The sequence below is a fragment of the Mya arenaria genome, chromosome 14 (assembly GCF_026914265.1).
Source record: "Mya arenaria isolate MELC-2E11 chromosome 14, ASM2691426v1".
In the NCBI taxonomy this organism is placed as follows: Eukaryota; Metazoa; Mollusca; class Bivalvia; order Myida; family Myidae; genus Mya; species Mya arenaria.
The window spans coordinates 25,802,880-25,826,230 of record NC_069135.1 but is presented as its reverse complement, the minus strand read 5'-3'; the positions used below and the strand labels follow the sequence as shown (position 1 = coordinate 25,826,230).

Genomic DNA, 23,351 nt, shown 5'->3' with positions numbered 1-23,351 from the left:
AAACGGGAAAAGTGACGTTAACAGGAAATATGAAATCATAGTTTGCTGTTAATTGAAAAAGAATGACAGAATCCATTGTGCGACATGTCAACATGTAGCAGATACTTTTCAGGATTTAAACAGTTCATTGTTTTGTAAAAGATATTTGAAATGGTAATAAGTAACACCATAAGACCTGTTTCTGTTTGTTCCTACATTTAAATATTATAGTTTCAGATGTAGCTGTATTGTCGATGTGTTGACCATAATTATGTTGGTATGTTCTTTAAACAACGAATGGTAATTGACTTTTTTTATATTACAGATCCAATTTTGCTGGCAATCTATGCGCCATCATGATGGGACGTATGGACTACATGCATGAGTAAGATTATTATTCATGTGTTAATACAATGGGGTATAGTGCATAATCATCTTGAGAAATTAAAAAAATTTTTTAACAGAAGTCTAGAATAAAAATATTTGTTTCGATAAAAAACAACAACAACACCTTTGCTTTGAAATGGTATTTTCATTTTTTTTTAAAAACGTATTTTGTATATGATATTTTAAGAGTGTTACAAGTCCTGATCACCCAATTGGTTGAGGACCCTTCTTCCAAGAGAGGCGTGAAATCATTGTTCAGAAGGTAAATTCATTTCCTGTAATGGTATCCGGTAGACAACTGTGTGAACTATACATGTTTGGTGACATTATATTATTTCAGTAGCTATGTGCAGAAGAAAAAGATATAAAAAACATAAAGATATGTATAAAAACAACTGTTTTGGCATTGAAAGCTTGCAAATAAGGGGCAATTATACACATTGTAACAAGTTTTTTTTCCAATTGAAAAAAATACAACAAACAAAAAAGTTCGAAAGCAATCGATGAGCGAAGGATTGTAAACAATATATTTACGCCATTACCTGATCATCATTATGCCCACAGTTATGTCTTGCATACATGTGCGATGTTTACAAATTACTATTTACAGGAGTGAGAGTATCACGGAGAAGCTTTTGAGCAACTGGCTATCCCTCTGTTTGTACCCTCACCTAAAGGTAATGTTCTTAGTTGAGTTGGGACGATTATTCTGAACAGATCTTAGTTTATCTAAGCAATGTACCCTAAACTTATTGTTAAGGTAGTGTTCCTTGTTGAGTTGAGTTCTTCTGAGAAACTTCTTAGCTGATCTTCACAAAACTATGACAGACAAGTTCAAAGTTCTTATTGATCAGCGTAAAACAAACTAGCTCAAAACCAATAAATTGAGTTCCATTTGATGTAGCGTCACAGTGCCACAAAAAACATGTGTGAGTTCAAAATAGACTTTGCCAAGGTCTGATTTTAAACAGCTTGTACAAACAAGTTTTTTCTCTTCCCAGAATTTATCTATTAAATTAGACTGATTAAATGATATTATTCTGACGAGACCAATGTGTTTAGTCTTGAATAGCAGGTTTTAATGGAGATTCTATATAATATATATATATATATATATATATATATATATATATATATATATATATATATATATATATATATATATATATATATATATATATATATATATATCCTATAAGCATATGACTTAGAGGTGACCTAGAGGAGGCAGAAAGGGGAAGTTAAGCATACTTTACGAATAGTCTCTGACATACGTGAGTCAAGACTGATAAATTGAGTGAGGTCGGCCAAGTTTGATATAGACAAAGAGAATGATATAGACAAAAAAAAAATTGTACTTCAGTTTTCATTTTAATAAGGCCTCGCTGTCATTCTGAATATCAATGAATAAAAGCAATACATTAGACATGAAAGAACGACATATTTATGCAAAAGAACCTTGTTTTATTACTTAACTTGGTGTTCACTCATACCTGTGTGAATTCAATTTTAAGGATCACACCGGTTCACTTCTGTACCTGTTGTACATCGCCACGAGGAAAACGATGGAGGCTGGCCCTATCGATGCTTTAACCAATGATGCAAAGTACACACTTTCGGAGGAGAAACTGCTCCGGAAATATCAAGGCTCGGCAACAGACGAGGAAACGACGGATGTGAAGTTTGAGGCTAAAGCATTGGTAGGTGCTCAACATAAAGAAGGACATGCATATTCTGTGTTTTAATTTCTTGTTAAAAAGTATATAATTTTTAAAATAAAGGAAATCTTTAATTCATGAAAAAGTAAGAAACGTATGTTGTCATAGCGTGGTCAACATTGTTGGCGTAAATGTTAAATTAACATTATGTCTGTTGGAAGCAACACCAGGATTGCATTTAAAATATTCTATGTTTAATCATTGTAATTGCTGAAACAACAAACTCCTATTGCATCTGCATGTTTTAACTATATTGCTGAATGTAAACTTGCTTCCTAGACATTGAACGTAGTGGTCGACAATGGAGAGGAAATCTACCCATGTAAAGCTCTCGACTGCGACACAGTTAACCAGGTGAAAGCCAAGTGTCTCGACCAGATCTATGTCAACTACCCGGCCTCGCAACTTCCCGTAGATCCCACTGAGCTTCTTCTTGGTAGGCATAGCAATTTAATTGTGTCTGATACTTGCTCAAATGACTTATATAGGATCGTACATGAGTTGCCAGTTAATACAAAATATATTAAAAATAAGATAAAGGAACTATGTGAGTCTTTGTCAAACATTTCACTCTTGCCTAACTATTTTCAGAAAATTTGAATTCAAGGACAAAGGGCGTATGATTCAATTTATAATGACATCACCATTCATCGCCTAAATTATAATTTTTACTCGTTTGTCAGTAAACGTTTTAATAGTGAATAAGTTGAATGAAATAACGTCAATTGAATTTACATAACACTTGTGTAATATAATGAAATACTTAAGTATTGTTTTACACCCGAAACAAGGAAAGGCAAGATATAAGTTCGCACTAATAGCCTTTTGTGAGACTGCTCAAAGGCAATGGTATACTGATATCTATTACAACCATTATCAAGAAAAATTGATCCTTAAAAATCAATTTATTTTATGTTATGCTCGTCTGTTGTTAAAGAAACATGCAGCTCTTGTGTTGTTATTGTCATGTTCATATAAGAGTCGTTCAAATATGAGGAACGTTTTATTGGTAGTCATAGTGGCAACATTGCTGCAAAATGATGGTTTCCTTGTTCACATACATGTTTAGCATTCCACTGGAATTGGCATTGATTAATGTGTCCTAGAATTCTACAATTCTTCCACATATCACAAGTCATGTTATTTAACTTGAAAGGCAACATAGCAAGTCAAACAGCATTTCATACCGACTTAAATATGGCTGAATCTGGCAAAAATATCCAAGAGCAAAGAGCGTATTGTTAGATTGGCTGCTTTCTGGGTAAAAACGCATTCGAAATTAAAGCAAATGATGGTGTAAAAGGCTATTTTGTACGGTAATGTTGCACGATGGGTATCTTTCCAAAGGAATGGAACAAAGATCATAAAAGATGAGCCGTGACCCGGCTGACCATAATGGTAGGCTCTGATAAAGATATTGATACTGTCAAATACATAATATTTATTGTGGGACTTTAATAGACATTTCTGCAAAGAATCAAGCTATAACGGTAACGCACCGCTGCTACCACTTGGAATAAAATGCACAATTGCATGCTTGGAGTTATTTGACACTTAATAAGCTGAAAAAATAGATGCGCTTTGACATCTGCGTGTTGTGATCTTGTTTCAATGGATGATTCACAAATGTTTAAAAGTAACATCTAATTTTCAGCATTTTTTTTTCATATTATTTCTTATATTAGAGTGGCATGCCGGATTCAGTGGACGTATGATACTTCGTGATAAAGACAACACGTCCAAGCGTGATGGTGAATGGATTCGTGTTAACACACTTGGCGCACTACGCAGTGGCCGACCAAAGTAACATGGCCCTCGTAGATCCACGGAATGCTGAGCTCAGTCAGCAGGAGGATTATGGTACTGTAGATTGCATTAATTTCACAAGGATGTAATTATGCTTGTTTTGCTAATCAAACATGTTACGAATTTAAGACCTGGCAAAATATTAAATTTACAGTTACTTTTAAACGTCATAAATTGGCAACAAAAAATAATAAGTCACGCAAAAAGTACCAAAGAAAATAACGCAATCTACGTCTATTTATTACAGTTAAAGAATATTACCGACAAAATTGTGAATCAAATTTAAGTAAAATTAAAGTCTCCGGATTTAATTTAAAGGAGATACAAAACACTTTGATTATAAAATTGATAATTTGGAATGATACCAAAACAGTTTTTTGTATTACCACAATTTTTATCAACCGCGTACAAAAAAATAACTGAGGCTTGGTCATTTTGATGCTGCACACCAGTTTTGGAATTATATAAATGAGTTATCGCCGTCCTCATCTCTTCACCTGTTTGAATGTTTTGACAACAAAAATATACATGTAGTTTACTATTTTAGCTTATGTTTCTTAACTCTACTACAACCCTGCTAACTGTTAATAAATCATACAAGACAAGAATCCCCCCAAATTACCACTTATACCTATTTACAGTGAACTTGGCACAGATTGACCCTTGCTTCGATGTCAACAGTATGGGGTCAGACCAACCGTTGACGGCCGAGTGTTCCACTTCGCATGACGAAGAAAACCCGATGGAACTGAAACAGTGGCACTTGGTATTTAATATTATATCTTTCATCAGTGATGTGTCTTTAAACTGCTTGTATTGAATTAAAAAATTGACAAATCGTTAAACATCACATACATTTAGTAGTTTTTAATTGCATGTTACGAGTCATCATATGATACACACATTAAGCTCTAAAAAACAATAAAAGTAAGCGAGCCTTTCGCTACGCTTTCAAAAATATTTCCTGGGCGCTTTGAATATAATTGTGTATAATGTGACAGATTCTTTTTAACGCAAGCCTTCTCCGGTAAAAAAAGAAAAAGGACCAACCGGTTTTAATCGTGCTGTTATATTGATGTATTTACGTCGGGTTAGTTAATGTAACCAAAAATACATTTAAATTTGATATATTTTTTAAAACAGTGTAAAGATTTAATGATTGGGCTATGATATTTTATCATATAAACCCTGAATAGAAACAGAGTTCTAGTATTTAATTAAATATGTAAGTTGAATAAATATTATTTATAAGAAAAAAGGATTTTTGTCTTATGTTGCCTGCTTATAATTTAAATATAACATTAAATTTAAGTTAAAGGATGATGATGCAAACAAGAAGGAGAAATCTGCCATTGATGAGCTGTACTTGAACAGGCTTATCACAACCAAGGTAATTGTTATAGAATGGGATGTGAATCACTACTAAAACCTGAACATATCGTAACTATATTCACTTAACTGACCGCCCTGTTTGTGATAACATAAGCCCAAGAACAGTACAATTGTCAAAGGGCAAGGGAAAAATTCAGTCGGCTAATCTGAGTGGGCAAGTCAAATAGAAGATAAGTTGTCAGCAGAAACAAGATTTAGTTTGTAAATTAAATAATGAAATTTTACGTATTTTATATAATCAAATAGAAATGGATCTGATAAAATATTTTTATTCGGTCGATTCAAGTGACTCTAAAATCGAACGTTTATCTTGTGTTTTAGGATGATCTATTGAACGCTTTTTCATCTTGAGAAACTTGTTCTTGCTTTTTTGGTGTTGAAATACTATTGAAATGTCTGGTATATTTTATAGAACCTAAACCAGTACAAGCATTCATACCTAAGTCACTCATAGTAACAAATGTAGCACTTTGGTATTATGCTCTTGTTTTATTGAGGAAATAAAGAATGGGAATCACGTTCAATGATTTTGACCTACTGAGCTTAAACATTTATTTGCATAACGTCTTAAGTTACTTATGTTTTACAACATAACGTATATATTGTGATTTACATGTAATCTACCCCTATGCACTATGACTAGGTAAAGGAAATAAACCGTATCTTATAATGTCGAAGACATGTTATACAAACCTACTTCTTTCCGCGCAGTTGTCACTTGTGAAGTACATAGATGACTTGTTCAGCCTGGTATTGGAGAGCAGCAAGTGTCCTCCGCCCGTCAAGTTCCTCTATGATTTCCTGGATGATCTTGCAGAAAAACAAAAAATAGATCCCGACACACTCCATGCCTGGAAAAGCCATAGGTAAGCCCAGTAGTTTGTTGAAAGGAATGATGATCGTCGTAAAAGCGTGTTCTTTTATTAGCATACTACCAGGTATATGTTAAATAGATTTATATGTATTAAAGCTTGCATGAAAACACGTTATGCTCTTCGAAATATGTTGTTTTTTACAATTTGTTTTAAATAAGTTTAACATATATTTTATACAATACTTAAGTGAAAAACTACAGAAACAAGCTCAGTAGCCAAAAGTTTAAACATAAACCCCGTTTAATGGCACTGAGTATTAATGCCAAAGACATAGAACACAAAAAATCACAAACGAGAAACATGGAACAACTGCACAGAAACTCCTACAAACAGCACAGTGCATATATACTATATAAAAAAACTAGGTATGGTTATCAAGGATTGTTAGGAACCGCCTTGGAACGGTCAGTAAAATGTAAATTTACTGGGGATACTTAGTGAAATGATTTATATTCATTGGCATGAAATTTCGTGGTTTTCTGAAAATTTACATTTTCTTTGGTACTTGAATTCGTGTTTTTTTCATTTTGTGAAGAAAAAAAATCCGAAACTGCGATCATCCTAAGTCGTTCGCAGATATCACCACGCGCTGTGCACGTGATTTTCGTATTCTACGTCACACCGTTTATGACACTGTCTAGAGTAGAACAACATGCAAATTAGTGCATGTACCCATGTCAATTATCGATTTAATTGGAAATTAAGGTCATAAAAGAAGATGTACCCTGATGAGAGATATAGTTATGCGAAGCCATTTAATGCCAATTAAGAATTTGCAAACTGTGAAAACACCGAAAAGTTGCGTATATTTGAGTAAACAATCAATGTAATCGATTAAATATTTCATTAAAGAAAAATATCGAGTACTGATATTCAACACGCAAATAAAAACACAGAGAATTGATTTGGTAAAAAAACACAGTGAATTGATTAGGTATTTTATTTATATATTAGCAAAACATTAACGGTACGATATATTGTGAGGTCTGTATTAACGCCGTATACTGAGATCTCTGTAAAGACTATACTAGAGTATATTCATAACATGGCAAATGAAAACGTGAATAAGGGTCTATATATCGTGGGATCTTGAGTTCGTGGATCACACAACCCACGAAAACCACGAACATTAATGTCCCACGAACATTAATGATTTCACAGTATGTGAAAAACGTCAGCATAAAAATGATCATGATAAATGTATTAAATGATATTGATCCATGTACAAATACTATTTGATTTTTGCATGTTACTTCATTCGTATCCGGCTATCCTCTGCCGGTCCTTTTTGACATCATCGTCGGCCGTAACTACCTAACAGAGGTCTTGAATGCAATCCACTGCTTGAATTGGTTTGTATTCTCAATTATTCTCCTATGTTTCGTCTAGCTACTCCATTCGCATCTGGGCCATGCTTATCAAGACACCGTCAATTCTGTTCGATATCAATGCCCCGTCCTATGTTTCGGAGAGTCTGGATGTGATCAGTCAAGTCTTCATTGAGAGCTTCAGTCGCACGGAACAGGCCGTGTCAAAGGTTGAGAAAGTTTTTATTATTAAAATTCTTTGGGAAGGATATTTGTACATTTTAAGCATGCTTGTTACACATGTAACAAGGGACAAGTCACAAGAAAGACAGGTTTTTAAATTTATTAATATCTGCCTGCCACTTGTTTTTATTTGATCATTTTTACCTTTTTATAATATCTGTTAAAACTTTATGTATAGTGTAATTTCGATCATCTATTTTACATATTAGTAACGCACGCAAAATAATTTCAAATGCTACCCGATGACTTCAAAATGACATGGGGACAACAGGCATAAATATTTAACATTGAGCTATCAGAAAAGTAGCATGTGGGTCGGCTGCCTTAATAGATTTACTCCGTAATGTTATTAATCTGTAGGTACCAATACTTGGTTAACCGTTATGACCTTATGTCATCTAAATAATTTACTATGGACAAAGGACATATGGATTAGCTGAATTTTAATATGAATAGATCACCACACCAATCTGGGCTTAATGTGTTTGTACCTACATGCAAATTAACGGAAAAACCTTTCTCACTGAATTCCGGATAACACCTATTAAAGGCAAATTGGTACACCACTGTAGTACATTATGCACACATATTACAAAACATATTGATGCTTATCTATTAAAATAAGATTGATAATATTATGAAAATACTTTATTCTAGGAATCGCCAACTCAGAAGCTTATTTTGCGAAATGAGCTGACGAAGTTCAGAACACATGTTCAGGAGTTCTACAAAAATGTCAAAGAGAACGTGCAGAAACCCGATGTGCTAGGACAATACCTGACAAGTATTAACAGAGTACGTATTCATTTAACCTGGTAGTTTGAATGGGTCTATCACCCAAATAGTTAAGGATTCTAATTACACCAAGACGAAAGTTGTCTTGTAATGTAGGTGTCCACCTTTCACCAATGAGGTGGTGGATTCGAGTCCCTCAAGCGTGTGAGTTGTCTCTTGGTGTATGGATCCACCTTTTACCCAAGAGGTCGTGGAGATTCAGCCCAACACGTTTGGGAGTGATGAAGTGGTGTAGGTGTCTACCTATCATCCAAGTGGTCACAGATTAGAGTCCATCCAGGGTGAGAGTGCTATAGTTGTGAAGGTGTCCGCCTCTCACCCAAGAGGTCTTGGAATAAATCCCAATTAATGTTAGAGTGGTCTAGGGTTGTAGGGGAATAACCCCAGGGTAAGGGTGGTCTAGTTTTATGGCTGTATTCCACTCACTGAACACTTGCTCTACCAAGGAAACAAACCCTAGTATGAGTCTATGAGCAACCAACTTTCTTCTAAATTGAGCTTAACAAAATAAGAATAGTCTAATCAACATGGTAAAGGAGACATCTCTCTGTTAAAGGATTGCATGAATGGTAGAGTAGCTAGGTATATATTCCTCAACAAAGGTCACATTTATAAATGTTTGTCATGAAAGTTGGTCAGAATGTTTCTATTAATAATCTCTAAGTCAAGTTTATGTTCATGAAACTTAGTCAGAATGTTTATGTTGATTAGCTGTAAGCCAAGAATCTTGGTCATGAACTGTAAAAAAATAGGTCACCAAGTCAAATTTAAGGAAAAGCTTGTTAACACTCTAGAGGTCACATTTATAACTGTATCTTCATGAAAGTTTGTCAAAATGTTATATTATTAATCTCTAAGTCAAGTTTGAATCCGGGTCATGTGTGGTCAAAAACTAGGTCATTAGGTCAAATCATAGCAAAAGCTTATTAGTACTCTAGAGGTCACATTTATGACTGTATGTTCATGAAACTTAGTCCGAATGTTTATATTGATAAGCTGTAGGGCAAGTTCGAATCTTGGTCACCAGGTCAAATAATAGGAAAAGGATGTTAACACTCTAAAGGCCACATTAATGACCATATGTTCATGGAACTTGATCAGAATGTTATTCTTGATGATCTTTAGTTAGAGTTTGAACTGGGTAATCAGAGGTAAAAAAACCAGGCCACTAGGTCAAATCATAGAAAAAAGTTTGTAAACACTGTAGAGGTTACATTCTCTCTTTGATCACCATGAAACTATGTCAGAATGTCTGTATTTATGAACTCTATGTCACACTTGAATTGGATCAGGTGAACGATACAGGGCCTTCAGGGCCCTCTTGTTTTTTAAGGTTAGTTTTGTTTCTTTCAATTAACCGTTTTTATACGCCCATCTTACGATGGCCGTATTATGGGAACACCCATGGCGGGCGGCGGGCGGGCGGGCGGCTCCACAATGTTGTCCGCTCTCTAACTTGAACATTTCTCATCAAAATTCCACCAAACTTCATGAAAGTGTTTGTTGGTGAATTTTCTCGGTCAAGTTCGATAACCAGCCAAATCGCTTTAGGCACTCCAGAGTTATGGCCCCCTGAATTTGTCAAAATTGGCCATTTTAGCTTTGTCCGCTCTCTAACTTGATCATTTCTCATCCAATTTCCACCAAACGTCATGAAAGTGTTTGTTGGTGAAATATCTCGGTCAAGTTCAATAACCAGCCAAATCGCTTTAGGCACTCCAGAGTTATGGCCCCCTGAATTGGTCAAAATTGTCCATTTTAGCTTTGTCCGCTCTCTAACTTGAACATTTCTCATCCAATTTCCACCAAACTTCATGAAAGTGTTTGTTGGTGAAATATCTAGGTCAAGTTTGATAACCAGCCTAATCGCTTTAGGCACTCCAGAGTTATGGCCCCCTGAATTTATCAAAAAAATATTTTTTTTCTACTGTTAATGCCATATTGTGCCAAATCATTTGCTTCTTGAAAAGCTTGCTTCTCAAAGGGCCAATGTGACAGTAAGTTGTCTAAGAATCCAAGAAGTTATTGATGGGCGTATTTTGTGAGTGTCACTCTTGTTAACACATTGAATAGATATATATAAAACTCATTAATGCTTGAGGCTTAGTACGTATGTAACACATAGTACTGGCTACTGTGACAATGAATCCAAGATTGATTCATATAATGTGATGTTATTTGGCGTACCATTTTCAGAACCAACAGGAAACTACTTTCAATAAGAACGCAGCACTTTACAGATTATACGAGCAGATCAAGCCATATACAGACGAGGTATCAGAACTTTATTTGATACATATTTTTTTTAGTTTTTTTTTTAGTATAGGATTGTCTTGTTTTAGCTCACCTGAGCACAGTGCTCAGCGTTGTGTTCTCAGCATACTGCCAAGACCAATGTCCTGTTTTTGTTGTTGTCGGCTTATGCCCCTTTTTGACTGAACAAAACCCAACCTGGATAAAAGTAGGCAGTTTGCTGCAATGTCCTGTTGTTTATCCGATTTAAAAAAAATCCTATTCGCATGACTTGTATAACAATCCCTGTTAAAATTCTGTTGGTACTAAAATCTTTAAAACTCAGCCACAATCTTTATTAAGTATTTCTAAAGTGGATTATCGTTATGCCGTTGCATTGCTTATGACAATGTTTTACTAATGTCTATTTTATTGATCATTGACTGGTTTCAATCTCCGAAAATATATCGTAAAAATTTGGTTCCGATTTCAAACACCTGTAGTGATATTCAATTGATTGTAGCTTACTTGATTATTTTTTTCTTTTATAGATTCTAGACGACCTGTCAATCTGCCAAGAGACCAGATGTCTGCAGTTGAACAAGAAGTTAGAAGACATATTCTCTATGATGGAAGAATAGAAAGGGAGTTATTCAGAATAGGGCAGTTTTGAACAAAACAAAGATATTTGATATTAGTGATTTCAGTTTAAAGGTGTTTGCACAAATAGTTGGTTCATTCAGTTAACAAGACAGCATTCCTTTCATGATAATTGTTACATGCATTTATTGAATTATACAAACAGAACGACCTTAAAGGCTATCATAATTTTATCTTCATGACATTAAAGATGTATATATGTATAGTCTGTCTAAAGTGAACTTGTTTTTTTACCCATAATGTACATTGAAACGAAGTATTATACAACAATTATGTTACACGTAAATATTTCTATGTATATGCATGTTGATATATTCAGTATATTGAGTTTTGTTTTATATGTAATCAGATTATTGATAATATGGATTTATATCTAGATTATTGCATTTAGAAAGTATATACATGAACAGTTTTTGTATGATATCACGCATATTTAATTATAAATTGTGTTATTCACATTTGTGTGTTTTTCAAAAGTGCTAGTATAAAGGTATATTTGATCATCTAGCATTATGTATAAGCAACGCTCAATGTATTCTCAATTTTCTCTATTTTTATACTATCATTTGTGATTGATTTTGTAATGATAACTGTGTGGAATATATAATAATATTATATAGTTTATTGCTCATTTATTATATTAAAAAGTGCCTTTGTCAACGTCCCACATTTATCATACTGTATTGTTATGTATGCAAACATTCCCTTGATATATTTCTCCACAAACGTGTACATTGTATTTATATTTCCTTCGATCATTGTGGATTAGACTGATTGATATGTTATTATCTATTCAATGTTTGGTATTTTTTATTAATTATAAGTAAATGAATCGTGTGAACTGTATCAGCTATCTTGGTGTTTCACAAAAGTAGCTTTATGTATAATTAATTTTTAAAAATCCGATTCTTACACATCTGCTGATAAATTTGCTGATAAAATAGAAATTATATCTTTTACCAAAACATATATCCACATAAAGCCTAACTTATACTGCCTGTTTGACCTTGATAAAGTTTTAAAATCCTTTGATCTCGAATAGATTTTGCCAAAACTTTTTTTCTGCAATTAACATGGACGAGTAAATTAGTCCCAATGGTCCATATTCATCAACAACCCGAGTCTGAGATTGAGGCCCACACTCACAATAATACATCATGTTCTTGCGTGTTTCTCACAAAGAGTTGAGTATTGAAAATGTAGAATTTATAACTTACATAGCAAATTTTCAACAATCTATTTTGACAATAAACTGGGTCCATAATGACCAATGTTTTGAGTCTGAAATACAGATTGTCTTAAGTACATTCTAAAACTGCATGAGAAGAGCATTCGTTGTTCAAAGCATTGACTATTTTATAATGAACACATTTTACAGTGCTATAAACTTATCAGTAATAATTAGAATCTCAGATTTATTTTGCTTCTCAGACTCGGGTTCAAGACCTTTAATCACTAAAGGCCCATGTACGTGAACTTACATTTTATACTGTATATAATGATACTGTTTTCGAAACATCACACTGTTCTCATATCTATTGAATAACATCATACTTAAATATATGATTGTGCCAAATCATTTTGATATTTCAAATATATATTGTTAGTTTAAAAACAGTTTTAATCAAATGTGTCAAAATGCGTACAATGTAACTTTGTAATAGAGTTCCTTGCCATTCCAGCCAGCTTGCTTGTTTCAAAATATAATTCGCTACATACCAGAGCAAAGCGCTCTACAGCTCAGAATGAAATATTTAAAACAACGGTGTTATGTTATGTTATTCACTTGTTGATGTGATGGCCTCTCTATAATAAAATATATGTGGTATGTAAATTTCTCGTCGAAATTCAGGAAATCTTTACTAACTTTAACGCACTAAGAAAAAGTAATTGAAGATAGAAATATTTTGATCATCATTTTTATATTTTGTTCCTCATTCTTTCTGCCAAAGTTATCAATTGCTTTACACAGATTTTATCAGAATGGGATATACGTGTACTGTTGTGATGCGGCGTCGTTTGCTGCATCATTGCGGCGTCAGTGTCACACACCTGTTCCCGATCAATAACATTTCTATTGTTGTGGAGTCCTTATGTTTTTGGTAAATGACCTATTTAATTTTGGGATCAGTCAGTCAAAGGTCAAAGACATGGTCACCTAATTGATATATGATGGATACCTTCGAATGGCGACACATCCAATTTGCCACATACTTGATATATACTACTGTTGAACAATAAATATATCTGTGATTGTAAATTCAAATTATGACTAATTTCTAATGCTTGCCCAAATGATGATGAGATTTTAGTTAAGTTTCATTTTTTAGTCTGAATGAAATCAACGTTAATAGCTTTATGTAATCGTTTGCAATGAAGGTTCCATTGATTTGATAAGATGTAATTTTCATTTATATTTGTTTTGTTTTTATGTTTTTCGCTTGACTGCATACAACTGAACTGTTTCTTTATTAACCTGAAAACCAATTTCGCCATTTTGTAACATCTTAACTGTATGCATCATTTCGGAATTTGCTTACAATACATTTTTTTTTAGCTTGAATATTCGAAGAATTAGGAAGAATAAGGAAAGCTATTCTATGCAATCTAGAGTCGATGTCACCCTCGCCTTCGGTGTCACACCTTGGTTAAGGTTATGCATCATATATTGCATTTAAAAATTAGATATGTTCTCCCTACTATCCCACCCACTTCATTAATTGAATTATAAGGATTTGCGTGAATGGACACTTACCGGTAAGTCGATATCAAATACATCATGTATTGCATTGAATCATACATGGACCCTCAACCATCTTAATTTATCAAGATAGATAACTCTAGCTGGTCTTTAGTATACATTTTGTCCCTTGATTATAAGATGTGGAAATTCTGGTAAAGGTTTTGTATTTAAGTCTCAATAACTGTGATTCATGCATGTTTCAATATAACATTTCAACCCTTTGACTTCAATGCGTCGGAGAAGTCGATCGCGCTGTCCCTATGACATTTTTTTTTAAATAAACGTCAGTCAATATTACAGACCTGGATAATATATAATATCAAGAATTTTAATTGGATAACTGGTTTAAGTCACGTTTTGAATCGTATAGGCTACAAGTTATTAGTTTCGAATTAGGTAATAGAACAATTCAGAAATAACCATTGAAAAGCGACCACACTCGCATTACGTTGGTTAGATGGCACATTTTGCTAAGTTCTTGTTGTGTTTCACTCATGTTTGTTTTTCTAGTAATTCAGTGTGTCCTTTTTTCAGTTTTTTTTTCTCGTTGATGTCAGTTGTTTGATTCCAATATAATGTTCAATATATTAAAAATTCGAGAGAATTCCATCTACTTCTTATATTTATCCTAATTGAAAATATTTATCAATGTTATTTTTGTGCTTGTCTAACGGATTTCCTGTTAATTCTTAGACTTAAAAGGGTAACGTTCAAAAACTCTTAAGCTAATAAAATGTTTTTTTCATTGTTGTTTGTAAAAAATATCATCACATACCTCTGTACCTACATATTACTCTTTGCAATAAAAGTCTAACCCAAAAGCTTTGTTTGTTGAAAAGAGCATACCGAATAAAAGATACTGAGTTTATGATGACGTGAACTAATCAAGCCAACATGAAGTCGTCCCTTAACTAGATTTTAATAAATCGTCACAAAGTACAGCATTACCGATAATTGATTTTATAGCACCAATAAGATAAGGATTATATATTTCGGTTAAGGTTTATCAAGTTTAAAGCATGTGCAATAAAGTGTGCATTAATGTATTTGATATCACTAAATTGTAGGTCAAACTTCATCTGAACAATGAAATAAACATGGGACGACTTGTCCAAATTTAGGACGACTTCGTTATTGGTAAGACTTCTGGTTGACACGATTTCTCTTGCACCCGACTTTACTAGAGAAACAAGAGATAAATACACGAACGGAATGGGGGATTTTTGATGTCCATCGAAAGACATAAGAATAAAATGCAACACATCACTAGGGTAAAAAGGGGACTCTCGCGGCCATCTTTGGCGATTTCCCGCGTTAGCGGCCATGTTTGGCGATTTCCCGCGTTAACGGCCATGGGGACTCTCGCGGCCATATTTGACGGTTTCCCGCGTTAGCGGCCATATTTAGCGATTTCGCGCGTTAGCGGTCATATTTGGCGATTTCCCGCTCTTAGCGGTTATGTTTAACCATTGTTTGAAATCCAAGACAAAGGGTCATTGTTTAACTGGGTCTCCATTGATTATCAGTATTAATCTTTTTGCGATTGAAGTTGGCAGCCATTGTTTTACCGGCTAATATAAGTTATAATTTGACACCATATGACTCAAACAGGAGAATGTTTGATTCCTTTTGGGATGAGAATGGAACTATGCTACCTTGAATCACCGATTTTGAAGCAATTTCCATATACGAATGGTTGCGAGATAGTCATAGACATATGACAGATTTATTAAGAAGTACCAATTTTCAAACCATAGTTGATCAGTACAATAGCCATCAAGAGATTGAAGAATATCCGGATAGATGTAAATTCATTCCCTTTTTAACCGTATATACAGGACTTAAAGACGAGCCCATAGTACGAGAATAATCAAAGTCCAAGACATTTTTTTTTTTGGATTGTCAATAGTGGTATATAACAAACCGAACAAATTGGATATTGTAAGTCTGTGCTTTAACAGTTGTCTAAAGTGTTTAAAAAATACAAAAAATGGCTCAAGCTCAGATACGTTTTTCTAACGAGTTGCAGACATATTGAAGAGGTTTTGGTTTTGAAAATGTCTCTTGGTCACCAATAAGAAGGGAAATTACATGCACACTTGGTGATAAATTTGTCATAGTTGTGAAAGAGAGACAGCGACGAATTAAAATAATATTTAAAAAGGGTCACCAAAGTTTTCAGTTACCATTTGATATTTTTGAAACTCTCTGTGATATGAAGGAAAGTGTTCAGTTGTTGGCTTCATTCTTACACGGACAGTCGAAATGACAACTTCAAAACTATTAGAGTTTGAATATAGTTCTCCAAGCATGCTATTCTATCAAGACAGACTTAAAACGTTCAACATGTGGTCACCTCAAATAGAACCAAACAAGTTCCAATTATCTTCAGCAGGATTTTATTATACTGGCAGAAATGACACAGTAGAGTGTTTTTCTTGCGGTTTGCGATTACATCAGTGGCAGAAAGGAGACGAGTCGTTGTTAGAACATAGAACACATTCTCCAAGTTGTTTATTTTTGAACATAATTGGACATCATAAAAACGATATTTCATGGAATCATAAGGACACCCGATCTTCGTCCTCCAATGACTCATCCCGAGCACCATGGACGTGGACCGAACCTCTGGCGGGTTTTCAATATGGCGATATCCCCGGATGATCTGAAAATTCAAATTTGAATTTTTTCCGTTACCATATGTAACTATAAATGACATACAACATAGCACAAACATTCTGTGTTTCATCGACATTTGATGTTATCATATCGCAGCAGAGAAACTTAACATGGATTGCAGTGAACTATCTCAAGATATTTATGAAAATGAGCATTGTGACTCCAAAACGAATGTTATGGACACTACAGAGATTTATACTCCAGTTTTTACAAGTGTCACGTTAATGAAATCGTACTTTGACTTTGTATATGCGAAGGCACTGTGTGAGGTTATGGGTATGGTGACTAGACAACTTTGCTATGGTTGCCAGATGGATCTCCCATCTCAAAAAGATCACGATTGTATCATAGATACAGACCCTGATGATGATGAACATAAAATAGAACGTTACTTTAGTGACATGCTTAACGCAGTTAATGAAAAAAAAAATAGTACAAAGTTGGGAAGAAATTGTGCGCATTTCAAACATTTCCTCTGAAATGATTGATTTACACAAACTTTTGCTAGAGAGCAATGACTATCTGCAGATAATGATAACCGAGCGGTGGTGTGAAAAAATGAAAAGAATGGTGTTGACAATCATTCGCATTGAAGATCGACTGTTTCGTCCATCACTTTGAGCAAAAGAATATTCACAACACAACAAAATGGACATATTATGCAATGTTGTATGTGTTTTAAGGCATTTTTTCTTCAAAAGAAGAATTCATGAGAAATTAAGAACTCTGGCATTGTGTGGCGTAAAATGACTTGCTATATTTATTACTTCACGAATTTCCTTTTTGCATGTTTCAAATAAATATTTAATTCACTTTATGTACATGTATGTCATTGTATGTATATTATGGTTGTATGATCATATGCTGACTTATTTTATACATGTTTAGTTTCAAATAAATGTATTTATATCTATACATGTTTTCATTTCCTTGCTTTAGTTTAATTAACAACCCATGTGCCCCATAATATAAACTGCTTACAACGATGATCATGTTTAATCATGGATAAAACGCAGAAGGAACATATCCTATCACAATATTATTTCGATTCTAAAAACGCAGGCAGCTTTTTGGGTGCAAAAAAGTTACACAGGATATTAAACCAAAACTATCCAAGAGTATTTACTATCCAAGAGTATTTACTACTTATTTCATACAGAAATGGCTCAGCAATCAAGATTCGTATGCCATTCAACGTCAGGCGAGACATACATATAAAAGACCACGTGTTGAAGTGGCGGGTATGAACGATCAGGGTGATATGGATTTAATGGCAGTTGATAACATTGCTAAATACAATGATGGAGTTAAAGACCTACTCATTGTTATAGATATATTTTCACGTTTTCTATCCGTTCGACCCATAGTTAATAAAAAATCTAACACGGTATTGTCAGCAATCAAGGATATTCTTAGTGTTCATATGTATACAGTTAAGAACGGACCGAGGCTCTGAATTTATCAATCGTGAATTTAAATCGTTTATGCAAAAGAAGAGAGTTTACTTGTTTAATACACAAAGCACCGCTAAAGCAAACTATGCAGAGCGAGTCATTCGTACCCTTCGTGGTATGATATTTAGAATGTTAAGATATCAGCGAAATATATAGATCACCTTCAAGATATTGTAAATAGTTACAATAATTCCCCTCATCGGAGTTTGGATGGATTAGCATCAAGTGATGTTACAAAGAAAAACGAGACACAACTTTGGAGTAAAATGTATCTAAAACCTAAAAAAAATCCCCAAAACGCCTCCTCGCTTTAAATATAAAATTGGTGATTTGGTTAGATTAAGTTACACGAAACATCCCTTTAGAAGAGCTTATCAACAACAATATACTACAGAAGTTTTTAAAATAAAGAGCAATATTTTCAAACAAGGTTTTCCATTGTATAAGATCATAGACTTGAATAAAGAACCAATATCAGGTTATGTGAATCAAAATGAAATAATTCCTGTTGATAAAGATGCAGACAGTCTTTGGTATGTTGATAAAGTTTTAAAAAAGAGAAAAGTCAAAGGGAAATTAGAGTATTTTGTTTGATGGGAAGGATTTCCAAAATCATTTGATAGCTGGATTGATGAAGATCAGTTCGTAATAATGGAACGTTATGTGTTTGTGAGAGACAATGAGAGCAATGATATTTTTATTGATAATAAACCGTATAGCTTTAAAGTGCAGTTAAAGTTACCACTTCATTTTGATGGATATTGGAAAGTAGCTTTAAAAGAAATCTGTTTACAAACAGACTATAAAGTTAAAAAGAAGGATTTAACTGACACCATATTTATTTATTCGAATATATCTAAAGAAAGCATTGTAAATGGCAGTGAACACGCATTACTGAGAAGAGTGGAAAACAATTACGATAAAAAATGGAGTTATGTGTTTGATACTCCATTTTATTAACCATTAAATAAAACAGAGTTTCGGGAAATGGAATTTGATATAAAGACAGTAGACAACAATTTTGCAACATTTGTTGATTCACCGGTCTACCTCACACTTCACTTCAAACGTTACTCATTTTACCCTAATTATGAATCGCTCTAAGTTGTATGTACCAAACCCAGAAAAATGGATTAATTACTTTAAACAAAATAAATCACAGGTTAAGAAAGGCTTTGCCATACCTCATAAGGCTTCCGCAGAGAGCAGTGACTTGACATTGAATGTGACTTCCCCCACACAGCAAATTGTAAATCAAGCGAAAAGCGAACTGAAACGAGAAGGTATAAAACACCTGAAGTATCATCTTTTTCGCATACATCATCCAATCAGTCAAACGTTAAGGGTTCAATCAAAAAGGTAAAACAACACGGAAACACAGCGAAAAAGATCAAAATACCACCAAAATAAACGTTAAAAAAGGATTGAAAAAAGCACCAAAATCCGTGAAAAAGACATCAAAAACTACAGAAAAAAACTTTAAAAACGGTGCTACAAAAGTGAACAGAAAAACTTCAAGACCAGTCCAGGACATATTCACTTATTAAAAATGTCATACTTTTTACAAGATGGATTTTCTGAGGGTGTTCCAAATGAACTATTATTATTTGATTTACCACCTACACAAGTTGCTGTCAGTGATGTGCATTACCAAGAAATTCGACCTTTATCACAAGTGTCAGATGATACTCCTATCGAGTTCCAAATAAGTGGACAAAATTCAATGGACTATCTCGATCTTCGAGGAACACAATTATGTGTGAAATTAAAAGTTACTAATCCAGATGGTAGTGATATTACAAGTGCTAAAGTGGGACCTGTAAATTTATTCTTACAAGCATTATTTTCAGCCACTGAAGTCTCATTACAAAACAAAGCTGTAATTTTTTCAAATTACAATCCATATAATGCAATGATTCAGACTTTGTTACACAGCGGTCATGATGCTAGCCATTCGCAATTATTATCTCAATTATACAGTACACTCCACGCGGAACTACCACTTTCCTCGGTGACTCGGAGGGTTTTTTAATTTATCGCGGATTACCGCCGAGTACGCAACCTTTTTCCTCGCTAAATTTTGCCGAGTTGCACCGAGTTACTCGATTTCTATGGAGGGTTTTATTGCCGGTAGCGCCGGTGATCGTATCAATTTTATGACCTCATCGCGGAACTCCGCGTGTTGTGCATACATGTAGCTACTACAGTATATTTCTTCTGTTAAAACAGTATTAAATAATTAGATAATTAAAAATGCAAAGTACAGTAAATTTGTTTTTAAAAACAATTATCGAAAATTTCCATATCAAATTTTCATCAACATCGTATAACAACTGTTGTTTTTCACATTATGTAATTAAAAGATATACCATAGCGTGCGTTTGTGTTTGTTATTTTAAGGTGTTGAGAACTTAATTAGATTGGAGTAATGAAGGTGTTGGGAACTTTGTAAGTGTGAATATTTTTCGGTCATTTTTTCTTAAGTTGTTATAATAAATGTCAATTGTATTTCCGAGTTATAGATAATAGTATCATAACAATAACACAGTAAACAGATATGAAGGTATCCCATGTTCAACGGTTGGAGATAGTACGCCTGCACAAAGAGGGTTTAACATGTTCAAGGATCGTAAAAGACTTCAGGAGACGTGGCATCGACATCTCGAGAGAGAATGTTAGGTATTGATTAAGGCAGTTCTCAAACGGCGAGTTCGTGCCTAACAACGAAGGAGCCAGTGGGGCCGTCCAGAGCTTTGCGTCCGTGAGCGAAGAGGCTGCCGAGCTTCTAGAGAAGAACCTACTCCTGGATGGGCTTCAGTCCTGCCGGACTGTCCACAATGACCTGGTTAGAAAAGGCGCGTCACACTCCATATCAACAACACGCCGTGTCATCAAATCGCTAGGGTTTACAGCTTCATCTCCCCGGTACGGCCAGATGGTACGGGACACCAACAAGGAGAAGCGGGTGCAGTTTTGCCAGCGTCTGATACAAGCGAAAGATGACCTGGCAAACGTGATATTCACCGATGAGTCGACTGTGTCGCTTGAACAAAGCAAACCTGCTTCGTACCACCGACGGGGCACCGTCAACCCCGTCATACCAAAGGCAAAACACCCGGCTAAGGTTCATGTATGGGGTGGGATAAGCCGGCGTGGTGCCACCCAGGTAGCAATCTTCTCTGGAATTATGGAGAAGACATTCTTCACGGGAGAAATTTTGGCGAAACGGGCGCTTCCGTTCATTCAATCCCACTACCCCGACGGACATCGTTTCCAGCAGGATAACGATTTAAAGCATAGGTCAAACCTGGCCCGGGACTTCATTCGAGACAACGGGATACACTGGATGGACGACTGGCCATCAGGTAAATATATGGCATTGGCGTTTTGTGAGTTCTTGGTTTATCTGGTTAGCGACATGATATAACTTTGCCTGTATTTTTCTATGTACATGTAATTAATTTCAATGTAAATTTCAGAATCACCAGACATCAACCCTATCGATATGGTTTGGGCCAACATGAAGGCACATGTGTACCGTCGGGCGTGCACCACCGTCGACGAGCTCGTGGCGGCCATCCTAAATTATTGGGAGACGGAAGTAACAGTCGCCACATGCAACAGATATAAAGACCATGTGTTCAAAGTTGCGCCGATATGTGTTGTTATGAAGGGTGCAGCAACAGGAGACATTCCGAAGAAAGTTTTCCCTGAGCGGTCAGTGTTCAGGATACATTAAAGGCTCCAAGATTCTGGAGCTTCAAGGACCAATATATCACAGTTTATTTACTATTAAACGCTATTTACTAAATCAAGTTGATGTCAAATTGAAATTATACCGAAGCTCTCCAGCATTTTGTTTATCAGCAGGGGATGCATCTCCCAACTATAAAATAAAGATTATAGACATTTACTTACTAGCAAAGAAGGTAAGAGTCAATCCAGCTCTTATTGTAGCTCATGCAGAGTTGTTGAAAAACAGCACAGCTAAATATCCATTTGACAGAGTAGAGTGTCTTGCTGCTGGAAGTACAATGTTTACATGGGATAATTTGTTTCAAGGACAAAAACCAAACAAAGTAGTTGTGGCATTTGTAAAATCAAAGGCTTTATCTGGTGATTATAAATCCAATCCATTTCATTTCTTAAATTGTAACATTCAAAGCATATGTTTATATGTGGATGGTGTTCCAGTGTGGGGTAGCCCATTAAAATTAAATTTTGATGCATCTGAAGGGCAATCTTTTATGAGAGCCTACACAAACATGTTTCTAACAAATGGACAGTGGGGCAAAAACTCAGGACTGGATATAAATAGAGAGGACTTTGCCAAATCATCAACACTTTTTTCGTTTCAGTTAGAACCAAACTTTTTGGATGACAACACATTTCTTTCTCTTGTTAAAACAGGTAATGTGTGTTTAGAGGTTCAGTTTAAGACATCATTGACAGATACAACAAGTTGTATTGTACATAGTAGCTCTCCTGCCTTTTTTCAAATCAATTCACAAAGAGACATAATTACAGAATGAATACATCCCAAATTCAGTGTTGTTTAGATTGTTTCCCTTTGCTAAGAAAGTCTGTACTTGGTGTTTATGCAGCAAATGAACTTCCTACAGAAATGAATATTCCATGTGGATTTATAGCAAATACAGATGATCATACAAAGACAGGGAGGCATTGGTGTGCCTTTTACTTTCCAAACTCTACCACCATAGAATATTTTGATAGTTATGGAATGCATGTCAACTACTTTAATGACTATTTCCCTCAATACACATCAATTTTTTCATCACTTATAACAAATTCAAAGCAATTACAAAGTTTGTATAGTGATGTGTGTGGAATGTACTGTTTATTTTTCTTGATTCATAGATTGAATGGTGTTTTATATTGTTTTATGATATTGTAAATATGTTTTCCAATGATGTTCATAGTAATGATTTATGCGTATATAATTATGTCAGTAGCATGTTTAATAACTGTGTACAAAATCAATGTGTTTTTAACCAATCATGTAGAGCATTAATAAAAAATGTATAACTACATTAAAAGTGTTGTTGTTTTTCAATCTTAAG

The 23,351-nt window shown here is 34.6% G+C and overlaps 1 protein-coding gene and 1 long non-coding RNA gene across 2 annotated transcripts in view; one reads left to right on the top strand and one right to left on the bottom strand.

The window, feature by feature from the left end:
- LOC128215949 (plexin-B2-like) overlaps positions 1 to 11,575 on the top strand; it is a 66,097-nt gene extending 54,522 nt beyond the window's left edge. Inside the window, 14 exon segments of the mRNA XM_052922549.1 lie at positions 305 to 364; positions 554 to 628; positions 977 to 1,043; positions 1,881 to 2,066; positions 2,364 to 2,520; positions 3,770 to 3,858; positions 3,860 to 3,944; positions 4,532 to 4,656; positions 5,203 to 5,280; positions 5,994 to 6,148; positions 7,547 to 7,694; positions 8,365 to 8,502; positions 10,699 to 10,776; positions 11,286 to 11,575. Of these exon segments, the coding sequence (XP_052778509.1) occupies positions 305 to 364; positions 554 to 628; positions 977 to 1,043; positions 1,881 to 2,066; positions 2,364 to 2,520; positions 3,770 to 3,858; positions 3,860 to 3,944; positions 4,532 to 4,656; positions 5,203 to 5,280; positions 5,994 to 6,148; positions 7,547 to 7,694; positions 8,365 to 8,502; positions 10,699 to 10,776; positions 11,286 to 11,375 (1,531 nt within the window). The 3' untranslated portion in view covers positions 11,376 to 11,575.
- A 5,059-nt stretch (positions 11,576 to 16,634) lies between these two features.
- On the bottom strand, positions 16,635 to 22,286 carry LOC128217012 (uncharacterized). Its single transcript, XR_008258173.1, has 3 exons — positions 22,189 to 22,286; positions 19,455 to 19,540; positions 16,635 to 16,802 (listed from the first exon to the last, which is right to left on the bottom strand). It is a non-coding gene; the product is annotated as an uncharacterized LOC128217012 (long non-coding RNA).
- Between the last annotated feature and the right edge of the window lie 1,065 nt (positions 22,287 to 23,351).